The 19795-nt window shown below is 36.6% G+C and overlaps 1 protein-coding gene across 6 annotated transcripts in view; it reads left to right on the forward strand.

Annotated features, from left to right (window-relative positions):
• The window catches only part of CEP135 (centrosomal protein 135), a 77993-nt gene that overhangs the window by 32981 nt on the left and 25217 nt on the right, over positions 1 to 19795 (forward strand). For all 6 annotated transcript variants that reach the window (XR_005369034.1, XM_038556156.1, XM_038556157.1 and 3 more), the window contains 3 exons: positions 882 to 1034; positions 4866 to 4943; positions 12666 to 12817. Coding sequence is in view for 5 of the 6 variants with exons in the window: in XM_038556156.1 (XP_038412084.1) it covers positions 882 to 1034; positions 4866 to 4943; positions 12666 to 12817 (383 nt within the window). In the remaining variant the exon portion in view is untranslated. The remainder of the gene's footprint in view (positions 1 to 881; positions 1035 to 4865; positions 4944 to 12665; positions 12818 to 19795) is intronic.

The following is a 19795-nucleotide window of genomic DNA, read 5'->3' on the forward strand; positions in this document are numbered from 1 at the left end:
GAACAAGTTAACTATAAGGGAACCAGTATAAATCTTTTAAATTACTGTAATATATGGACCTTGTGATATTCCTTTATAATTAGAATTATCTAAGTACGGTAGTAGTTTCTATTATTGTCCTGTTTCCAAAGCAGAGATTTCTATTACTCTTCCACATTTATTCTTCCTCTTTTCTAGTCTATCTATGTGTCAAGTCTGTTAGAGAAAATCTCCTAAAGCTACCTGGAACAGGTCTTAGCCTGACTCTGAGCTAAGTTTATCCTTGGGATTCAGACATGTTAGGAATCTATCAAACAGTGGGTAGCACCCACGATTTGGGTATATAGGATATTAAGGACTTAGCCCATAATTTAAAAAAACTCTGAGGAAGAGAGAATTGATACAGGTTGGCCCAGTTACAAAGCCTCAGTTATCAGAGAGCAAGGTGAGTCTGTGCAGACCATAGTGTTTAAGTTTGTTCTATGCCAATTTCCCATGAAGTTCTACTTTGAAAGAGGGAGAGGGACATGAAAGATAACGGGTAAAGTTGAAAAAGCTCTTTTTACTTTTGGAGCTTTTTTTTTTTGAATCTGCGGTTGCAAATTGATTAATTTCTGGGCTCTCCCCACTGTTGGCTTGGATTTCAGTTTTCTTGGGTCTGCTTACTTAATTACTTATTGTCCATCTGCTGTCTAGTTTCTGAAATGTTGTAGCTGGCATTTCCCCTCAATCTCCTTGTCATATGGGGTTTTCGTCATCGTCATCGTTATTTTAATCCTTTTCCTCATTTTGTTGGGATTTGGGAAGAGAGCAAAGGTAGCATGTTAGTTTGCCAGGTTTTTTTTTTTTTCCTTTGGAGTATATCCAAAGTGTTTTTATTTATATATTTTAATTCTTTAAAGGCTCAGGAACAGTTACATGCACTAAGACAAGAGTCCGCCCAAACCACAGTCTCCCATAATATCGTTAGTCTTATGGAAAAGGAAAAAGAACTTGCATTATCTGACCTAAGAAGGATTATGTCAGAAAAAGAAGCTTTAAAAGAAAAGTTAAAGGTAAGTTATAAGATCAACTTATTTTTGAAAGGTAATTTATATATAGTTTTCCTCTGAAGTGATTGTTTAGAATGTATGGCTAGATCAAGTGGTTGGCAAACAATGACACATGAACCAAATCCAGACCATTATGTTTTTTTATGACCCATCTGCTAAAAATGTTTTTTACATTTTTAAGTCATTGAAAACCTATAAAAAGAAGAGTATTTCATGACATGAGAACTATGAAATTCAAATATCATCGTCGGTCAACGTGATTGGAATACCAAGCTCATTCGTGTACCGTAGTATTCTGTGTGGCATCTGTTGTGCCACAGTGACAGAACTGAGCGTTTTGCAGCAGAAACTGGCCCACAAAGCCTAAAATGTTTATTATCCGGTTCTTTAGAGAACCTCTGATCTCAATAGGAAGTTCTTTCCTCATGTGGAAGGACCTTAACCTTTTTTTTTTTTAATCTAAAACAACTTGACTGAGTTATTCATATACTATTCAGTTCACCCATTTAAAGTATACAGTTCAGTGGTTTTTAGTATATTCAGAGACTTGTTCAGCCAGCCTACCACCACAATTTTAGAGCATTTTCATTACGTCGAAAAGAAACCCTGGAACCTGTTAGCAGCTGTTCTCCATTGTGCCCTGGCCTCCCCAGGCCTCAGTGATCACTGAGCTACTTTCCATCTCTGTAGATTTGGTTACTCTGAACATTTCATATAAATTGAATCCTTTTCTATGTGTTTTTTTTTTTTAATCTCTGGCTTCTCTCACTTTGCATAATGTTTTCAAGTTCATCTATGTAGTATGTATCAATACTTTATTCCTTTTTATTGTGGAATAATACTCCATTGTATGGATAGACATTTTAATTTTCATTGATGTGGTTTCTACTTCTTGACTATTATAATAATGATGCTTTGAGCATTCGTGTACAACCATTTGTTGATGTAGGTTTTTATTATCTTGAGTATATACCTAGGTTCATAGGATAACCATAACCATTTGAGCAACTGCCAGTCTATTTTCCAAAGCAGCTGTACCATTTATATTTCACCAGCAGTATTTAAATTTCTAATTTGGGATGCCTGGGTGGCTCAGCAGTTGAGCGTCTGCCTTTGGCTCAGGGTGTGATCCTGGGATCCCGGATCAGGCTGCTTGCAGGGAGCCTGCTTTTCCCTCCGCCTATGTTCTGGGTCTCTCTCTCTCTCTCTCTCTCTCTCTCTCTCTCTCCCTGGCTCTCATGAATAAATAAAATCTTTAAAAAAATAATAAAAGTTATAATATCTCTGCATCCTCACCAACACTTGTTATTATGCCTTCTTTATTACCATCATGCTGGTAAATGTGAGGTACTATCCATTGTGGTCTTGATTTGCATTTCCTTGGTGGCTAATGACATTGAGCATCTTTTCATGTGCTTATTTGGCCATTTGTATATCTTTGGAGAAATGCCTAAAAATGTCAACAGAATCCATTGGATTATTGTCTCTTTGTTATTGAACTGTCCAAGTATTCTATGTCTTGGTTAGGAGCTCCTTATCAGTTACATGATTTACAAATACTTTCTCCCATTCTGTGGTTTGCCTTTTCATTTTCTTAATGAGAAGAGTTTTTAATTTTGATAAAGTCCAGTTTATATATATTTTTTGTTGCTTGTGTTCTTGGTGTCCTATTTAGGGGCAATATTTTATATTTTCTTTTATAAAATAAAAAAAATGTGTGAATGTACATAAAACATTAAACAGTTCTTGTAACATGATAAGAACGCAACATTAGCTGTTATTGTTACTTTTATGGATTCTTAGTTTACTTCCAGTAAATGCTATTGAATTAATGCTTGGAAATTAGCAGCTCAGGTTAGCAATAAGAACATTTAAGCATTATAAGGTAGTCTTTATGTCATACATTTTCGGTTAAAATTTTATCCCAACAAAATACTTTTAATTGAGATCTTTTGGAATACTGCCTTGCAGAATGTGCTTTCTTATAAAAATAAGTGTTAAAATTACCAAATGGAAAACTTATATGCAGTGTGACAGCTTTTAGCATAAGGTACTGATTTATTCTTTTCCATATTCGTTGAAAGGACCAAGGAACGTAGAAACAGGATTTTAAAATGCAGTAGTACTGAAAGCTCAGAATAAGTGATATTCATATTACCAGAATCTTTCTAGATTTACTTAAAAACTAGTCATCTCAATCCTTAAGCATCTGGTAGTTTCCTGTTATTTGACTACCCACCCAGTTGGCAAACCAAGTATCATCACTCACTCCTCTCTCCTGTAAAGCACTTTTCTCTCAATTACCGAGTCCTACGTGTGCTGCCTGTTAAATAATAATTAACATTTATTAAGTTCTTTTCACGTGGGAAACTCTGTTCTAAGACTTTTCACGTGAGCTGTCTCAGTAAATCTTCACAGTTGACTTTTCAGATAGCTAATGCTTACAGATGTGGTCTCTGAGTTACAGCGAGTTTAAATGATTTGCCCAAGATCACTTAACTATAAAGTCACATGGAGTCTGGATCCTGAGCCCCAGTTAGTTTCTCTTGAATCTGTGTACTTCTTTCCACTCCCCTGCTGCATCCCATTCTGGCCATTATTCTCTCCCAGCTGCATTAGTATGTCAGCAGCCTCCCAAATGTGTATTTTACACTGAAGGCAGAATCACCTTTCAGAGATATAAATGTGATCAGATCGCTTTTTATTTAAAATCTGTGAACTGTTTTCAAAGACTTCAGTGATTCGCTTTTGCTTACTTGGAGGTCTAGCTTCTTTTCCCCAAACTCATCTCTCCCGGTTCCCCTACCTCATTTTCTCAACTCGAAGTCCCCAATTTTCTACAAAGGCTATTGAAAAGTCTTTCACTCCTTACAGTACTTTCAACTGGCTAACTCCTATCATCCTTTAGAGCCAGGTTAAACATTTCCTCGTGCAGGAAATGGACCCTAGACTCTAGATTCCCTTTCAATATGTTGCCATATAGTTCATTTTCCTAGCAGAATATTCATGATTTAACTATAATATCTTGTTTAAGGTTGTCTTATCTACTAGGCTTTAGTAACTATAATGTCAGAGGCTTTATCCATTTTACTTACTGTGTATTCCTAACATTGTGCTTGGTGCTTGGTATGCAGTATGTCCTTAATACTGATTGAATGATTTAATAAAAAATGCATGCACCAGAGTGACCCTTCCAACCAGATATATGATCCAAACATCAGGTGTCTTTATTTGTTTTTAATTAATAACATGGATAGAAGTATGAATCTGCACTAGAAAAAGTCTCAGGGAACACCAGCTTATATAATTTATCCTATACTTAACATCAGCAAGAGTTGGATAAGGTAACCTGACCAAAGAAATAGTAGTTGTGTTTTACACCGTTGACTAGCCTATTCTTGAAATTTTGATCTCTTGTATGGCCCTGTAGAATTCTTTCCTATATCTTTGTGATCTCATCTTTTCTTCTTTGCCCTTTGTTCCTCTGACATGTCTCATAAGGGCATACTCCTGATCATACTTAACTTGCTGGTTTTTTCCTTTTATAGTTGTACTACTGGAGTGGTCTATGTAAATCTTTAAAAACAAATCCATGCCATTCTGTGTCTTCTATTACAAGCACACATGGAGATAGTATATAAGGATAAGAAATTCTTGTCCTTTTTTTTTTTCAACCAAAAGCATCATTATTATAAAATGTCTAATGATTTTCTTTCTAAAACCTTTCTATGTCATAAAAAGATAAATAGAATTGTACTGTAGACTTGCATTACTTTGCTAATTTTGTTTTGATATCTGGTGTGAATGAACATCTTCCATAAAATTCTTTTTCAGAGTCTCCAGGAAATGAGTATTTTTGAAAAATCAAAATTAGAGAAAACTATTGAACATTTGACATGTGTTAATCATCAGGTAATTAACAAACTGGATTTGGGGTAAATTATATTGTATGGCTAACTATTTCAATTACAGTTTCAGCATTTTATATATTTTTAAAGTTACAAAATAGTATGCTAATTTAAAAATAAAAAAAAAAAATAATATGCTAGAGATGCTGTGTAACAGTGATTAGGAGTATATACTCTGAAGGCTGATTACTTGGGTTCATATACTTTTTTGTCACCCATTACCTGTAGATAAGCTACTCAAACTTTCCATCCCTCAGTTTACTTGTAAAATGGAATGGTGCTAGTACTTACTTCTTAAGTTTTTATGAAGATTAAACGAGTTAATACACGTCAAGAACTTGGAAGAATCGCTGACCTGTGGTAGAGCACTCAGTAGGTGTTAGTTATGATTATTGTTGTTTTGTTAAAGATCAGGCATAGAGGAAAAAATGAAATTCATTTTCATTCCTTATTGCTCTCTAAAATATAATTTTTTAACAAATGTTTATGTGTTCTCACAGTCCTTTGTTTTCTTGGTGTTTTGTTTTGGCTAGTTTCCTTTACTATATCTTAAATGTTTTTATTTACCATGTCTTTGAATTCTATCATCTGTTTCTATCAACTTTGGGTCAGTTGATTTTTTTTCTGCTCATCATGGGTTACATTTTCCTGATTCTTTGTATGTTTGGTAACTTTAGATGTCAGACATTATGAATTTTACCTTCTTGGTTGCTGGATAACTTGTATTCCTGTAAATACTCTTGAGGTTTGTTGTAGCATACAATTAGATCAGATGGAAATAGCTTGAGTCTTTTCAGTTTTGCTTTTAAGCTTCATTAGGTGGGATCAAAGTAGCATTTAATCCTGGACTAATTTTGTTTCGTTACTAGGACAAAACCGTTTTGAGTACCCTATCTATTGCCCCATGAATTATAAGGTTTTCAAATGACTGAAGGGAACAAGAATTACTTTGACTTTTTCTTAGTTCTTTCTCTGGCATTAACTTCTTCAGTGTTCTGTTCAACTGAACATTTAAAGGACACCTTTTACAGATCTCTGGAGATCTGTCTGTGTAGCTCTCCTCCAGTATCTGCCTAACTGCCGTAGCCTCCCCTGACATTCAGTTGTGTCTTCTGAACTTAGGGGAACACCAGGCTTCACCTGCGTTCCTTTCCTTATGCCACAGCCTAGAAATTCTTGAAGCAGTAAGCTGAAGCAATCGTAGGGCTCATCTTATTTGTTTCTTGTCCCTCAGGGTCAGTGTCCATCACTGCCTGATGCTCAGTGTGTTGAAAACCATTGTTTCATGTATCTTGTCCTATTTTTAGTTATTTCAAGTAGAGGGGTCCCTGTCACTCCAGCTTGCCCAGAGGTTGAAAGTGAGAATTAACTGAAAAATGTATCTAAAGTACTAGAGGGAGGGGATTCCTGGGTGGCTCAGCGGTTTAGTGTGCCTCCTTTGGCCCTGGAGTCCCGGGATCAAGTCCCACATCGGGCTCCCTGCATGGGGCCTGCTTCTCCCTCTGCCTGTGTCTCTGCCTCTCTCTGTGTGTCTCTCATGAATAAATAAATAAAATCTTAAAAAAAATAAAGTACTAGAGGGACGCCTGGGTGGCTCAGCAGTTGAGCATCTGCTTTCAGCCCAGGGTGTGATCCTGGAGACCCAGGATCGAGTCCCACATCGGGCTCCCTGCATGAAGCCTGCTTCTCTCTCTCTGCCTTGGTCTCTTTCTCTTTCTCTGTGTCTCTCATGAATAAATAAATAAAATCTTTAAAAAAAATAAAGTACTAGAGGTCATTGGAAGGAGACTAGGATATAGCAAATGTAAAATAAGTCAAAGCCTTAGAGAATAAAGTGAGAAAGTCTAACATACATTTAGCCAAAATTCTAGGAGAATGTAATAGAATGTATGAGAGAGGCAGTATTTGAAAAGATAATGACTGATAATTTTATAGCTATTCTAAAACCACAGGAATTCTCTGATTCAAAATGCACAGTGAGGAATTCCTGGGTGGCTCAGCGGTTGAGCATCTACCTTCTGCCTTCGGCTCAGGGTGTGATCCCTGGGTCCTGGGATCAAGTTCCGCGTCACGTTCTACACAGGGAGTCTTCTTCTCCCTCTGCCTGTGTCTGCCTCTCTCTGTGTGTCTCTCATGAATAAATAAAGTCTTTTAAAGAAATGCACAATGAAAAATGCCCTGGAAGTATGACAGTTCCCAAAGAAGAAAAAAGAAAAGAAAAATCCATACCATTTTAATAGAGATAAGATACTTATGTAGTAATTTGCTGAATCTTTATAGAAAATATAATACCTTGTTGAAAGACATTAAAGACCTAAATAAGTGAAGAGCTATATCAGGTTTATAAAAAAGGTGACAGACATCATATTTATAAAAAAAAATGTAAATTCTCCCCAAATTGATCTATAGAATTGATATAGTTCCAGATGAAATCCCAAGATGTGTGTGTAAATTGACAATGGATTTTAAATTTTACATGGAGGGGATCCCTGGGTGGCTCAGCGGTTTGGTGCCTGCCTTTGGCCCAGGGCGTGGTCCTGGAGACCCGGGATCAAGTCCTGCGTTGGGTTCCCAGCATGGAGCCTGCTTCTTCCTCTGCCTGTGTCTCTGCCTCTCTCTCTCTCTCTATGTCTATCATGAATAAATAAATAAATCTTTAAAAAAATAAAAATAAATTTTACATGGAAACGGAGCTAAGAATCACAAAGAAATTTTAAAGAAGATCTTGGTGTAGAACTTAGCCTACTGGATGCAAAGACTTTACAGTTAATAATTAATACATAGTGGTAGTTCACAAAGATTAAAGGAAAATGGTAAAAATCCAGTAAAGAGTAAACCCACAAAAAAAAAAAAAAGAGTAAACCCACAAATCCACAAATCCACGAAAACTTTATCTATCAAGGACTCAGATCAGTGAGAAAAGATTATACATCAAATATACCATACCCAAAAATCAGTTCAAGGTTATTTGCAACCTTGAATGTTCAAGAAATAGCTACAGTTTTTGAAAGAAAATATAGGAGATGGGGTGTGTTGGTGGCTCAGTTGGTTAAGATTCTGAATCTTGATCCCAGCTCAGGTCTTGATCACAGGTCTTGTGTTCATGCCCTGCATTGGGCTCCACACTGGATGTGGAGTCTACTTTAAAAAAGAAGACGAAGGGCACCCCGGGTGGCTCAGCGGCTTAGCACCGCCTTCAGCCCAGGATATGATCCTGGAGTCCCAGGATCGAGTCCCACGTTGGGCTCCCTGCATGGAGCCTGCTTCTCCCTCTTCCTGTGTCTCTGCCTCTCTCTCTCTCTCTCTCTCTCTCTCTCTCTCTGTGCTTCTCATTAATAAAATAAAATAAATAAAGTCTTTTTTAAAATTAAAAAAATAAAATAAAAAATAAGAAGAAAAGCAGAAAATCTTTTTGACTTGGGAAATAATAATAGCAATAATTCATAAAGCATTTACTGTGTGTCAGGCACTTTCTCAACATTTTATAGAACTTTAAAGAGGAAACTTCCCTAACATCTCTTGGCTAGCAAGTGTTTGCTGCCAGAATGTAAGCTCCTAAACACAGATGAAAGAAAACAGATAAATAGGACCTTGTTGACAAGAACTCCCTTGTTCATCAAATGGCCATTAATTGAAAAGACAAGCCACTAAGAGAATTTGCTATACATTTAACCAAAAAAACCCCAAAAAAACAAAAAACAGTAACAGAAAATGTGAATTGACACTTCATGGCAGAAGAAATTATAAATGGTTAATAAACCTAAAAAGGTGTTCTACATCACTAATAGAGGAAATACAACTTATAACTATAATAAAAACATTTTATATATATCAGGGCATCAGAAATTAAAAAGTTAGGGGCACATGGCTGGCTCAGTCAGTAGAGCATGCAACTCTTGGTGTTAGTGTTGTAAGTTCAAGCCCCACGTTGGGTGTAGAGATTACTTTTTAAAAAATAAAATCTTACAAAAAAATTAAGTTATAACACACATAATTTAGCAAATATATGTCAGGGAGCAAACAGGTACCTTTTTGGAGGGTAATTTGGCATTGCCTAGCAATGTTCTATGAGCCAGGAAATCCATTTCTTGCGGAGAACCCTGGTTGGAGGTCAGCAAACTGTGGCCCCCAGACCAAATCTGACCTCTAGTCTGTCTTTGTTTTGTTTGTTTGTTGGTTGGTTGTTTGTTTTAAAAAGATTTTATTTCTCCATGAGAGACAGAGAGAAAGGCAGAGATATAGGCAGAGGGAGAAGCAGGCTCTATGCAGGGAGCCCAACGTGGGACTGGATCCCAGGTCTCCAAGATCACGCCCTAGGCTGAAGGCAGGCACTAAACTGCTGAGCCACCCAAGCATTCCCACTAGTCTGTCTTTGTAATAAAGTTTTTATTGGAACACAGCCATGTTTATCTTCTACACATTGCTTGTGGCTATTTTTATTTTACTTTACTTTTACTTCACTTCACTTTACTTCACTTTACTTTACCAAGGAGTGAGGGCAGCAGACCATAGTACTCACAAAGCCTAAAATATTTAACTCTCTGGTAGAAAACAAGAAACAATATTAATGTCAGTTATGAGGAAAATAGAGAAATGGTGGTAGTAATTCACACAGTGAAGTATTATGGAGCAGTGAAAATGAGTGAATAGTAGCTGCAAACATCAATGTGTGTGAATCTTATAAATACAGTGTCAAAGAGCATGGCAGTATGATTCTACTTTTGTAGAGTTCAAAAATATGCAGACCTAAACTATATGTTATTTAAAGATTCATACAGATATGGTACACCAATAAAAATGTAAGAAATGAGAAACATAAGGACTCCTGATAGTGGTTACTGTGGTAGGGTTTGGGGAATATGATTGGAGACTGCTCACAAGTAGTTTCGGGGTTCAGGTAATATATTTTTAAGCCAGATAGTAGATATATAATTTAATTTTTTTTGTTCTTTATACAATACATGTATTCCTGTTTGTACATGACATACCCAAGGGATTTTGAAATATATTTTTTTATTTTGAAATATTTTTAGTGCCAAAAAAAAAGTTTCCTTTCCTACCTCTTTACCCCCAAAACTACTAACAACGATCATAATTCCTCCTGATATTTACCTCCCTGTTTCTAAATAATGTGCTGGTATAACTGCTTAGACTTGTCTTAACTTCGTTGATTGAAGGTTATTTAGTGAGTATCTGTGATGTTAGATACCTTTTTCTTCCCCCATTATTTCAAACATAGTTTTATTATATATTATACTTACTTTAGTAGTAACCATCTGTATTATTATGACTTCTTGTGGCCCATGGGTTGGCCAAATGGGATAGTACTACTCTTGCCTTTTCTCTTATGGATCTTTTTCCTGGAGTTAATAATTGCCTTTTTTTCCTTTTTGTTATTTTTCCGTTTTCATTAAACCTGTTGCTAATTTTTGTCAAGAACTCCAACATCTCTACCACATACCTATCAGTTGTTTTTGAACATTCAAACCTATTAGTTTTGTTTTTTCCTGCTGAAGACTTCCCTTCTTGAGCTTTCCATTATCTTGCTCAATTGTGGACTGTCCTTCTCTTAAGAATTTCTCTGTCCTCCTCTTCTGTATTGAATCTTACATTTTATTCTTGTTTTTTTTTTTCCTTCATCCTTGTATAGCACCTTTTCTAACAGGTTCCTGGAAAAGACTACATGAGAGAAAATTTTTTTGGTACACTGCTTGTCTGAAAATGTCTTTATTCACATTTCATAATTGATTTATGATTTGGCTTAGGTATATGGAAATCTAGATTAGAAAATTATTTTCAGTAAAAATTTTGAATATTGTTTTCCATTGTCTCTTAACTTCCTTTGAGATGTCTGATATTATTCTATACCATAGTCCTTTGGACATGACATGTTTTTATTTCTGAAAACACAGAATTTGCTCCTTACCTCTTGTTTTCAATTTCTTGGGTAATTTACTGTACTATTCTATTTTCTCCCTCTGGAACCTTTTTTTTTTTTTTTTTTTCTTTTTTTTTTAAATAAGCTCTGTACTCGGCATGGGGCTTGAACTCATGACCCAGAGATCAAGAGTCACATGCTGAACCTACTGAACTGGCCAGGCACCCCTCTGGAACTTTTATTAGTTGGTTTTGGACCTCCTAAGGAGATCTAAGTAAAGTTATTTTCCTTTCTCCCTTATTTGCTCTGACTTTTTGTTCTTCTTTGAGATTTCATCAACTTTATCTACTAACTCTTCTATTGATTTATTTTAAAATTTAGTTATATTTTTGGTTTCTAAAAGAACTTTCTAGAAAGAGGTAGGAGCTCTCTAGGGTATGACAGTCCCAGTGTAGATTTTCTTGCCCCAAATAGCAGTAGTTTTTAGGTTCAGAAACTTTGCTTTAGGTTGTATCTTTCTTCCACTTTTCAGTCACTATTCGATCTCCTCTTTGTCTTCCACAAGGTATAGATGTCAGTATCCACTACTGATTTTCTTGTTCTCTATGTCTTGTGAGTACGTAACTTTCTATTCCTTTACTGTCATTTCCAAAGTGAGGGGAGATCAAATGTGTGCGGTCATTCTACAGTTTTAACTGGAAGATTTCTATTTAACACAAATATTTCTTGGTTTTGAGTTTTATATATAGATCGTTATTCCATTTAGAATTTATTTTTGTATATAAAATAAAAATCTATTTTTTTCTTCAATGAATGGCTGTCCCAACTCTGTTTTTAAAGAGCATTTTCTTTTCCCGCTTACCTTAAAATGCTGCCTTTTCTAAATTTACATCTGTGCACATAAACATATATTTGCTCATTTGTGTGAAATCCACAGTGTTTAATAGTAGCTTTTAATTTATTCTGGTATCTCATAAATCCCCCACAAATTTTCCTATTCTGTTTTTTCCTTAATTTCCTAAATGACCTTCAGAATGAAATCTAAGCTACTACCTTCCTTATTTTGAAAAAGGTTCTGTTAGGATTCTTACCGAAATTTCACTGAATTTACAGTTATCTCATTAACTTTTAATATATTCCCAATATTGTGTTTCCATTCAGAAACATGTTGTGTCTTTACATTAAATCAGTTTGTGTTTTATGTCCTTCAGGAAAATTTTACAGTTTCTTCATCTAAATCTTGCCTGTTTTGTGTTTGGGTTATAGTATTTTCTGTTCTGATTTTTCTTCAACCTAGCCCTGTGTACTTACTGTTTTTTAGACATTCCTCAAAATGTTTGCTCTATTTGCTAATGGTTTCCCTTCCTTTTTACTTGTTGTTATGGATATATTCTTTTCTTCCTTTCTTGCTCTTTTATTTTGTATCTTTTTTTTTTCATTTCACTGATATTGAAAAGGAGAGGTAAATGTGTATGCCCATTCTGACATCTAGAACCTAAAGTTGTACACATGACTTTTAAAGTATGGTTAAGGGCAGCCCAGGTGGCTCAGCGGTTTAGCGCCACCTTCAGTCCAGGTCGTGATCCTGGAGACCGGGGATTGAGTCCCATGTCATGCTTCCAGCATGAAGCCTGCTTATCCCTCTGCCTGTCTCTGCGCCTCTCTCTCTCTCTGTCTCTCATGAATAAATAAATAAATAAAATCTTTAAAAACAAATAAATAAATAAAAATAAAGTATGGTTAAATAAATCTAATTTATTTCCTTAGTTTTCCTCCAGAAATATTATTAAGGAGTACTTAGGAAGACAAAACTGAAACATCTATTAATTTTTTTAATTTAAATTATAGCTTGAAGATGAAAGATGTGATTTAAAATCTAAAATGTTAATAATGAAAGAAACAGTAGAGTCATTAGAGAACAAAGCAAAACTCCAAGCTCAAAAACTTAGCCATGTGGCTGGTGACTCATCTCATCAGAAGACAGAGATGAACTCTCTTAGGTAAGTTTATTGAAAGTTTTGTTATTTGACTTCTGGGAACAAATTAGTGGCTATGGAAGGTTCTTAGTGGTGGCATTTTGGACTGGGCCTTTGAGCAGTTGACCTTGCAGCAGGATCACCTGTGGAGATTTTGAAAAGTATGAGTTTAAGGGCAGATTCACTGAGCCAACCTGGGTAGGTTTTGAGTATCTCTATTTTTAAAAACTCTCACAGATTTTTATACTTATTTCCTTCAAAAATTCCCCTTAGCTACCTCCTATTATTTATACTCCCTACTACTGTAGGGTTGCTGAAAATTACAGGATTTTTTTGCTTGCCATTGTCCTTGTCTTTCTTCTTTCAAAGAATATAAAATAAGAATATGCATATACAGAATCTAAAATGCAATGCATCTGAAAGTTAAGAAGGTCAGTATGGAAAAATAAGCTATATCTATAGGTTAGAGTCAGGTTATGAAGGACATTGTGTGATAACCAAGAGTGTGTGGATTTTACTTTATAAATATGGAGAACAAACAAATTTTAACCCAAGGGATGATGTTAGTGTTTATTAGTGTGCCTTTTACGAAGTAAACTCTGGCAAAAAATTAGGAAGATGTATTTGGAGTCATAAGAGACTGATGGCAAACGTTGGAGACCATGTGTCTGGACTGGAAACAGTGGCAATGAACTTTAAGAGAGGCTAGATTTAGGAAACATTTCTTCATAAAATCAAAAGGAGTGGATGATTTATATCAGAATGATAGAGTAATGCAGAATGTGTTTGCCTTAGGAGATTGGGTCTTTGTTTAGCTCTTAGTAAATTTAAAACACAGAACATTGGGCAGCCCCGGTGGCGCAGTGGTTTGGCGCTGCCTGCAGCCCCGGGGTGTGATCCTGGAGACCCGGGATCGAGTCCCACGTCAGGTTCCCTGCATGGAGCCTGCTTCTCCCTCTGCCTGTGTCTCTGCCTCTCTCTCTCTCTGTGTCTCTATTGAATGAATGAATGAATGAATGAATGAATGAATGATTAAAATCTTTAAAAAAAAAGAAAAAAGAAAACAACATTGAAGGAAACAAAAAGTCAGCAAAGTTTTTTTCTGGGCTGGGTAGCTGTAATAAGTAAAAAGACTTAAGATCAGAAGAAGATCACTCTGAAGAATCAGAGGAGATATTCCTCTCTAAATTACATTTGCAGTAATGATCAGAAAAAGATTTTCAGATGCCAACATGACATTGCATATGTAAAACTAAATCACTCCTGAGATAATAACAACTTGAGATTAGAAAGGATTGTAGTAATGATGATTAGAAAGAAGATGGGAAAAAAAAAAGAAGATTGATGGGTTTTCAGTCAGTTAAGTGTCTGCCTTCAGCTCAGGCCATGATCCGGGGCTCCTGGGATTGCCCTGCACCCTGCTGAGCAGGAAGCCTGCTTCTCCCTCTTCCTCTTTCCCTCCCCACTGCTCATGCTCTTTCTTGATCTTTCTCTCTCAAATAGGTAGAATCTTTTTCTAGAAGATTTACTTTATTTGAAGTAGTGAGAGACGGCACATGAGCTGGGGCTGTGGAGGGGTGCAGAGGGAGAGGGAGAAGCAAGTTCTCCACTGAGCAGAGAGCCGGACTCCGGGCTTGATATCAGGACCCTGGGATCATGATCTGAGCAAAAGCAGATGCTTAACCAACTTAGCCACCCAGGCACCCCTGAAATAGGTAGAATTTTTTGAAAAAGAAAGTGGGACACCTGGGTGGCTCAGTGGTTGAGCGGTCAGCCTTTGGCTCAGGGCATAATCCCAGGGTCTGGGATCGAGTCCCACTTCGGGCTCCCTGCGGGGAGCCTGTTTCTCCCTCTGCCTATGTCTCTGCTTCTCTCTCTGTCTCTCTCATGAATAAATAAAAATCTTTTTTAAAAAAATAAAGAAAGATTGATAAATTAAAAGTGCTAGTGAATAGTGGAATGGATATTTCTGAAAACTAGGTTCGTAAAATAGAAAACAAACTCAAGTAATTCATCTAGAATTCAGAACCCAGAAGAATAAAAGGAAATGATGAAAGACACAGACCTAATATACAAATAATGAGAATTGCAAAATATATAATAAAATAAACAGCAGGATTGAAAATCCAAGGAATAATTAGGAAAAGAAAGACCAACATCTGTTCATAAGGAGATGTGTGATTATCAAACAACTTTAACAAATTAAAATCAAGAGATCATTGTCTGATTAATTAAGGAATACTATATTAGGAACTCACATAGAGTATCCAATTTTTGCCTTTTGTTGCTCTGACTACAAATCTTCATAAGTTTGACTTTAGTTAGAACTAAGGTGAAAGCTGCTTTTTTCTTTTTTTCTTTTTTTCTTTTTTGTGAGTGCTACATACATCCTCTGGAAAGCTAGCTGAAGGGATCAGCCTATCTTCGTCTGGTTTATGTCTTTACTCAGCTCCAAAGTATAGATACTACGATGTATTTCTGTCAGCCAGAATTATTAGTCTACCTGTTTTCCTCTTGTGTTGAGCTGTCAGGAACTGGCATTTAATCCATTTTGCTTTTCCTTTACACTGTAGCCAAAACTCCCCATTTCCTTTTCTCACAGGAGACCCTCTCAGTTTGTTTGTTTGTTTTTTAATCCCCTGCAGGGAGCCTTATGCAAGACTCTATCACGGGACCCCTGGATCACAACCTGAGCCAAAGGCAGATGCTCAACCACTAAGCCACCTGGGTGCCCCCCTTCTCAGTTTTACACGGAGGAGCTTTCAAGTGCCCTTGGATCCCCTAGCATACAGCTCCTTTCACTTTTTTTTTGTTGTTGTTATAATATTCTTTTCTTTGGTTAACCCCGTGTACTGTTTCTCTCATAGACACTGTATTATAGGAAAGGATTATGAGGACTTTTTTGTTTACCTTGTATAACCTGGGAAGGGCACCTGGGCGGTTCAGTGGTTGAGCATCTACCTTTGGCTCAGGGCATGGTCCTGGAGTCCCAGGATCGAGTCCTATGTTGGGGTCCCCTAGAGGAACCTGCTTCTCCCTCTACCTATGTCTCTGCCTCTCTCTGTGTGTCTCTCATGAATAAATAAAATTAAAAAAAAAAAAAAAACCTTACAGAAACCAAAAAACTATTAAAAGTAATAAATGAACTCAGTAATGTTGCAGGATACAAAGTTAATATATAGAAATCTTTTGGGTTACTGTACACTTAATACAGAATGAGCAGAAGGTGATGTTAAGAAAATTCCTTTTTTAGTTGCATCCAAAAGAATAAAATACCTAGGAATAAATTTAACCAAGGAGGTAAAAGACCTGTAATCTGAATATTATAAGACTTTGATGAAAGTAATTGAAGATGACAGAAATAAATGGAAAGAAAGACTGTGTACATGGATTTGAAGAATATTGTTAAAATGTTTATACTACCCAAATCAATCTACAGATTCAGTGCATCCTAATCAAAATACCACAAACATTTTTTACAGAACTAGAATGAAAAATCTTAAAATTTAGACAGAACCATAAACCCTCCAAGTAGCCAAAGCAATTTTGAGAAAGATTGAAGCTGGTGGTATCATGCTCCCAGATTTCAAACTACTACAAAGCCAGAGTAATCAAAACAGTATGGTACTGGCACACAAAAACACATTCTAATCAATGGAACAGAACAGAAAGACTGGAAATAAATGCACTCTTATTTGGTCCATTAGTTTGTGGCAAAGGAGGCCATAATATACAATGGAGAAAAGATTGCTTCTTCAATAAATGGTGTTGGGGAAACTGGACCACTTTCTTATACCATATACAAAAAATAAACTCAAAATGAATTAGAGCCCTAAATGTAAGATTTGAAATTATAAAACTCTTAAAAAGAAAACAGGCAGTAAACTCTTGGTTATTGGTCCAATATATTTTTTGGATCTTTCTAAGGCAAGGGCAATAAAAGCAAAAATAAACAATTGGAACTATATCAGACAAACGCCTTTGCACAGTAAAGGAAACCATCAACAAAATGAAAAGGCAGCCTACATAGATACATGGGCTTATTTCTGGACTTCTCCCAATATTGGGAACAATATTTGCAAATCATGTATCTCATTAGAGGTTAATTATATAAAGAACTCATACAACTGAACACCAAAAAATAATCAATTAAAAAATGGGTGGAGGATGTGAATAGACATTTTTCCATAGATGTTTAGATGGCCAAGAAACAAATGAAAAGATGCTCGACATCACTAATCATCAGGAAGTACAAATCAAAAGCACAGTGAGATATCACCTAAGGCTATCAAAATGGCTAGAATCAAAAAGACAATAAGTAACAAGTGTTGGTGAGGATATGGAGAAAAAAAGCCTCATTCACTGTTGGTGGATATGTAAATTGGTGCAGCAACTGTGGAAAACAGTGTGGTGGGTCTTCAAAAAAAAGTACCATATGATCCAGTGATTTTTCAAAGAAAATTAAAACACTAATTCAAAAAGTTATATACACTCTTATGTTTACTGCAGCATTTACAAGAGCCAAGATAGGGAAGCAACTCAAGTATCCATTGATAAGTGGATTAAAAAATGTAAAAAAAAAAAAAAAAGATATAGTATATACATATACAGTGGCATATTACCATAAAAAAGCATGAGCTCTTGTCATTTTGTGACAATCTGTGAAAACATGGATGGACCTAGAAGCTATTACACTAAGTGACAAAGACAAAGAAAGAGAAGTCACAGGGATGTAAAGTACAGCGGAGAGAATATAACCAGTAGTATTGTAATCACTTTGGTGACAGGTGGTAACTAGATCTTTTGTGGTGGTCATTTTGTAACATATAAAAAGTCAAATCACTATGTTGTACACTTAAAGCTGGTATACAGTATTATATACCAAAGCTGGTATACAGTATTATATACCAAAAAGAAAAAAAGCAGGGTGCCTGGGTGGCTCAGTCTGTTGGGGGCATTTGCCTTCAGCTCGGATCATGATCCCAGACTCCTGGGATGGAGCCCTGCATTGGGCTCCCTGCTCAGTGGGGGGGGGGGGGGGGGGGGGGGGGGGGGGGGGGGGGGGGGGGGGGGGGGGTCTGCTTCTCCTCTCGTCTCTCTCCACATACTCTCTCTCTCAAATAAATAAAATCTTTTTGTTTTTAAGGTACAGCATTCAAAACAATGTGATAACTGGCATAAAGATAGACATATGGCCCAATTGGATAAAACTGAAAGTCCAGAAATAAACCCATGTATCTATGGCCAGTTGATTTCAACAAGGGCGCCAAGAGCATTCAATAGAGAAAGAATAGTCTCATCAATAAATGGTGCTAGAATAGCTGGATATCCACATGCCAAAGAATGAAACTGGACCCGTACCTCACTCTAATTAAAAAATTAACTCAAAATGGGTCAGTGACCTAAATAGAAGAGCTAAAACCATAAAACTCTTGAAGAAAACATAGGAGAAAATCTTAATGACTTTGGGTTTGGCAATGGATTCTAAGGACACCAGTAAGAATAAGCAACAAAAGAAAAAGTAGTTAAATTAGACTTCCAACAAAATAGAAAACTTTGTGTATCAAAAGACTTTATGGGGATCCCTGAGTGGCTCAGTGGTTGAGCATCTGCCTTTGCCTCAGGGCATGATCCTGAAGTCCTGGCATCTAGTCCCACATCGAGCTCCCTGCATGGAGCCTGCTTCTCCCTCTGCCTATGTCTCTGCCTCTCTCTCTCTCTCTCTCTCTCTGTGTCTCTCATGAATAAATAAAATCTTTAAAAAATAATAAAAATTTAAAAAAATACTTTATCAAGAAAGTGACAACTTGCAGAATGGGAGAAAAATTTTTTTATTTAAAGATTTTATTTACAGGCAGCCCCGGTGGCACAGTGGTTTAGCGCCGCCTGCAGCCCAGGGTGTGATCCTGGAGGCCCTGGATCTAGTCCCACGGCAGGCTCTCTGTATGATGCCTGCTTCTCCCTCTGCCTGTGTCTCTGCCTCTCTCTCTCTCTCTCTCTCACTCTCTCTCTGTTTCTATGAATAGATAAATAAAATCTTTAATAAAATAAAGATTTTAATTACTTATTCATAAGAGACACAGAGAGAGGCAGAGACACAGGCAGAGGGAGAAGCAGGCTCCAAGCAGGGAGCCCAATGTGGAACTCGATCCCAGGACTCCAGGATCACACCCTGAGCCAAAGGCAGATGCTCAACCACTGAGCCACCCAGGTGTCCCAGGAGAAAATATTTTCAATTCATAACACTGATAAGCGTCTAGTGTCCAAAATGTATGAAGAACTCTTATAACTGAACAATAACAAGACAAGCAACCTGTCTAAATGGACAAAGGACTTGAATAGGCATTTCTCCAAATAAGGTATATAAATGACCAGCAAACACATGAAAAGATGCTTATTAGGAAAAAGCAAGTCAAAATCATAATGCGGTATCACTTTATACCCCTTACCATGGCTCTAAATGAGAAAAAGAAAATACAAGTGTTGGCAAGGGAATAGAGAAACCAGAACTCTCATTGCTGATGGGAACATGTAAAATAGTCCAGCGCTGTGGAAAATAATCTGGCACGTCTTCAAGAAGCTGTAAACATAGGATTACCATATGACCCAGCAATTTTAGATATGTACCTAAAAGAATTAAGAATAGACCAGTATATGTACACAAATGTTCCTAGCAGCACTTCACAATAGCCAAAAGAAAGTAACAGCCCAAATACCCATCGACAGATGGACAGATTGTGATACATACGTACACTGGATTGACCATAAAGAGAAAGGAAATTCTGACACTTGCTACAACATGGATTAACCTTGAACACATCGTGCTAAATGCAATAAGCCAGGCACTAAAGAGCAAATATTGTATGATTTTACTTATGTGTGGTACCTAGAGTTAAATTCATAAAGACAGGAAGTAGAGGTTACCAGAGAATGGGAAGAGAGAAGGAGGAGTTGTTGTTCAGTAGGTACAGAGTTTATGTTGGTGAGGATGAAAAAGTTTTG

This window comes from Canis lupus, chromosome 13 (genome assembly GCF_011100685.1).
Source record: "Canis lupus familiaris isolate Mischka breed German Shepherd chromosome 13, alternate assembly UU_Cfam_GSD_1.0, whole genome shotgun sequence".
Lineage (NCBI taxonomy): Eukaryota > Metazoa > Chordata > Mammalia > Carnivora > Canidae > Canis > Canis lupus.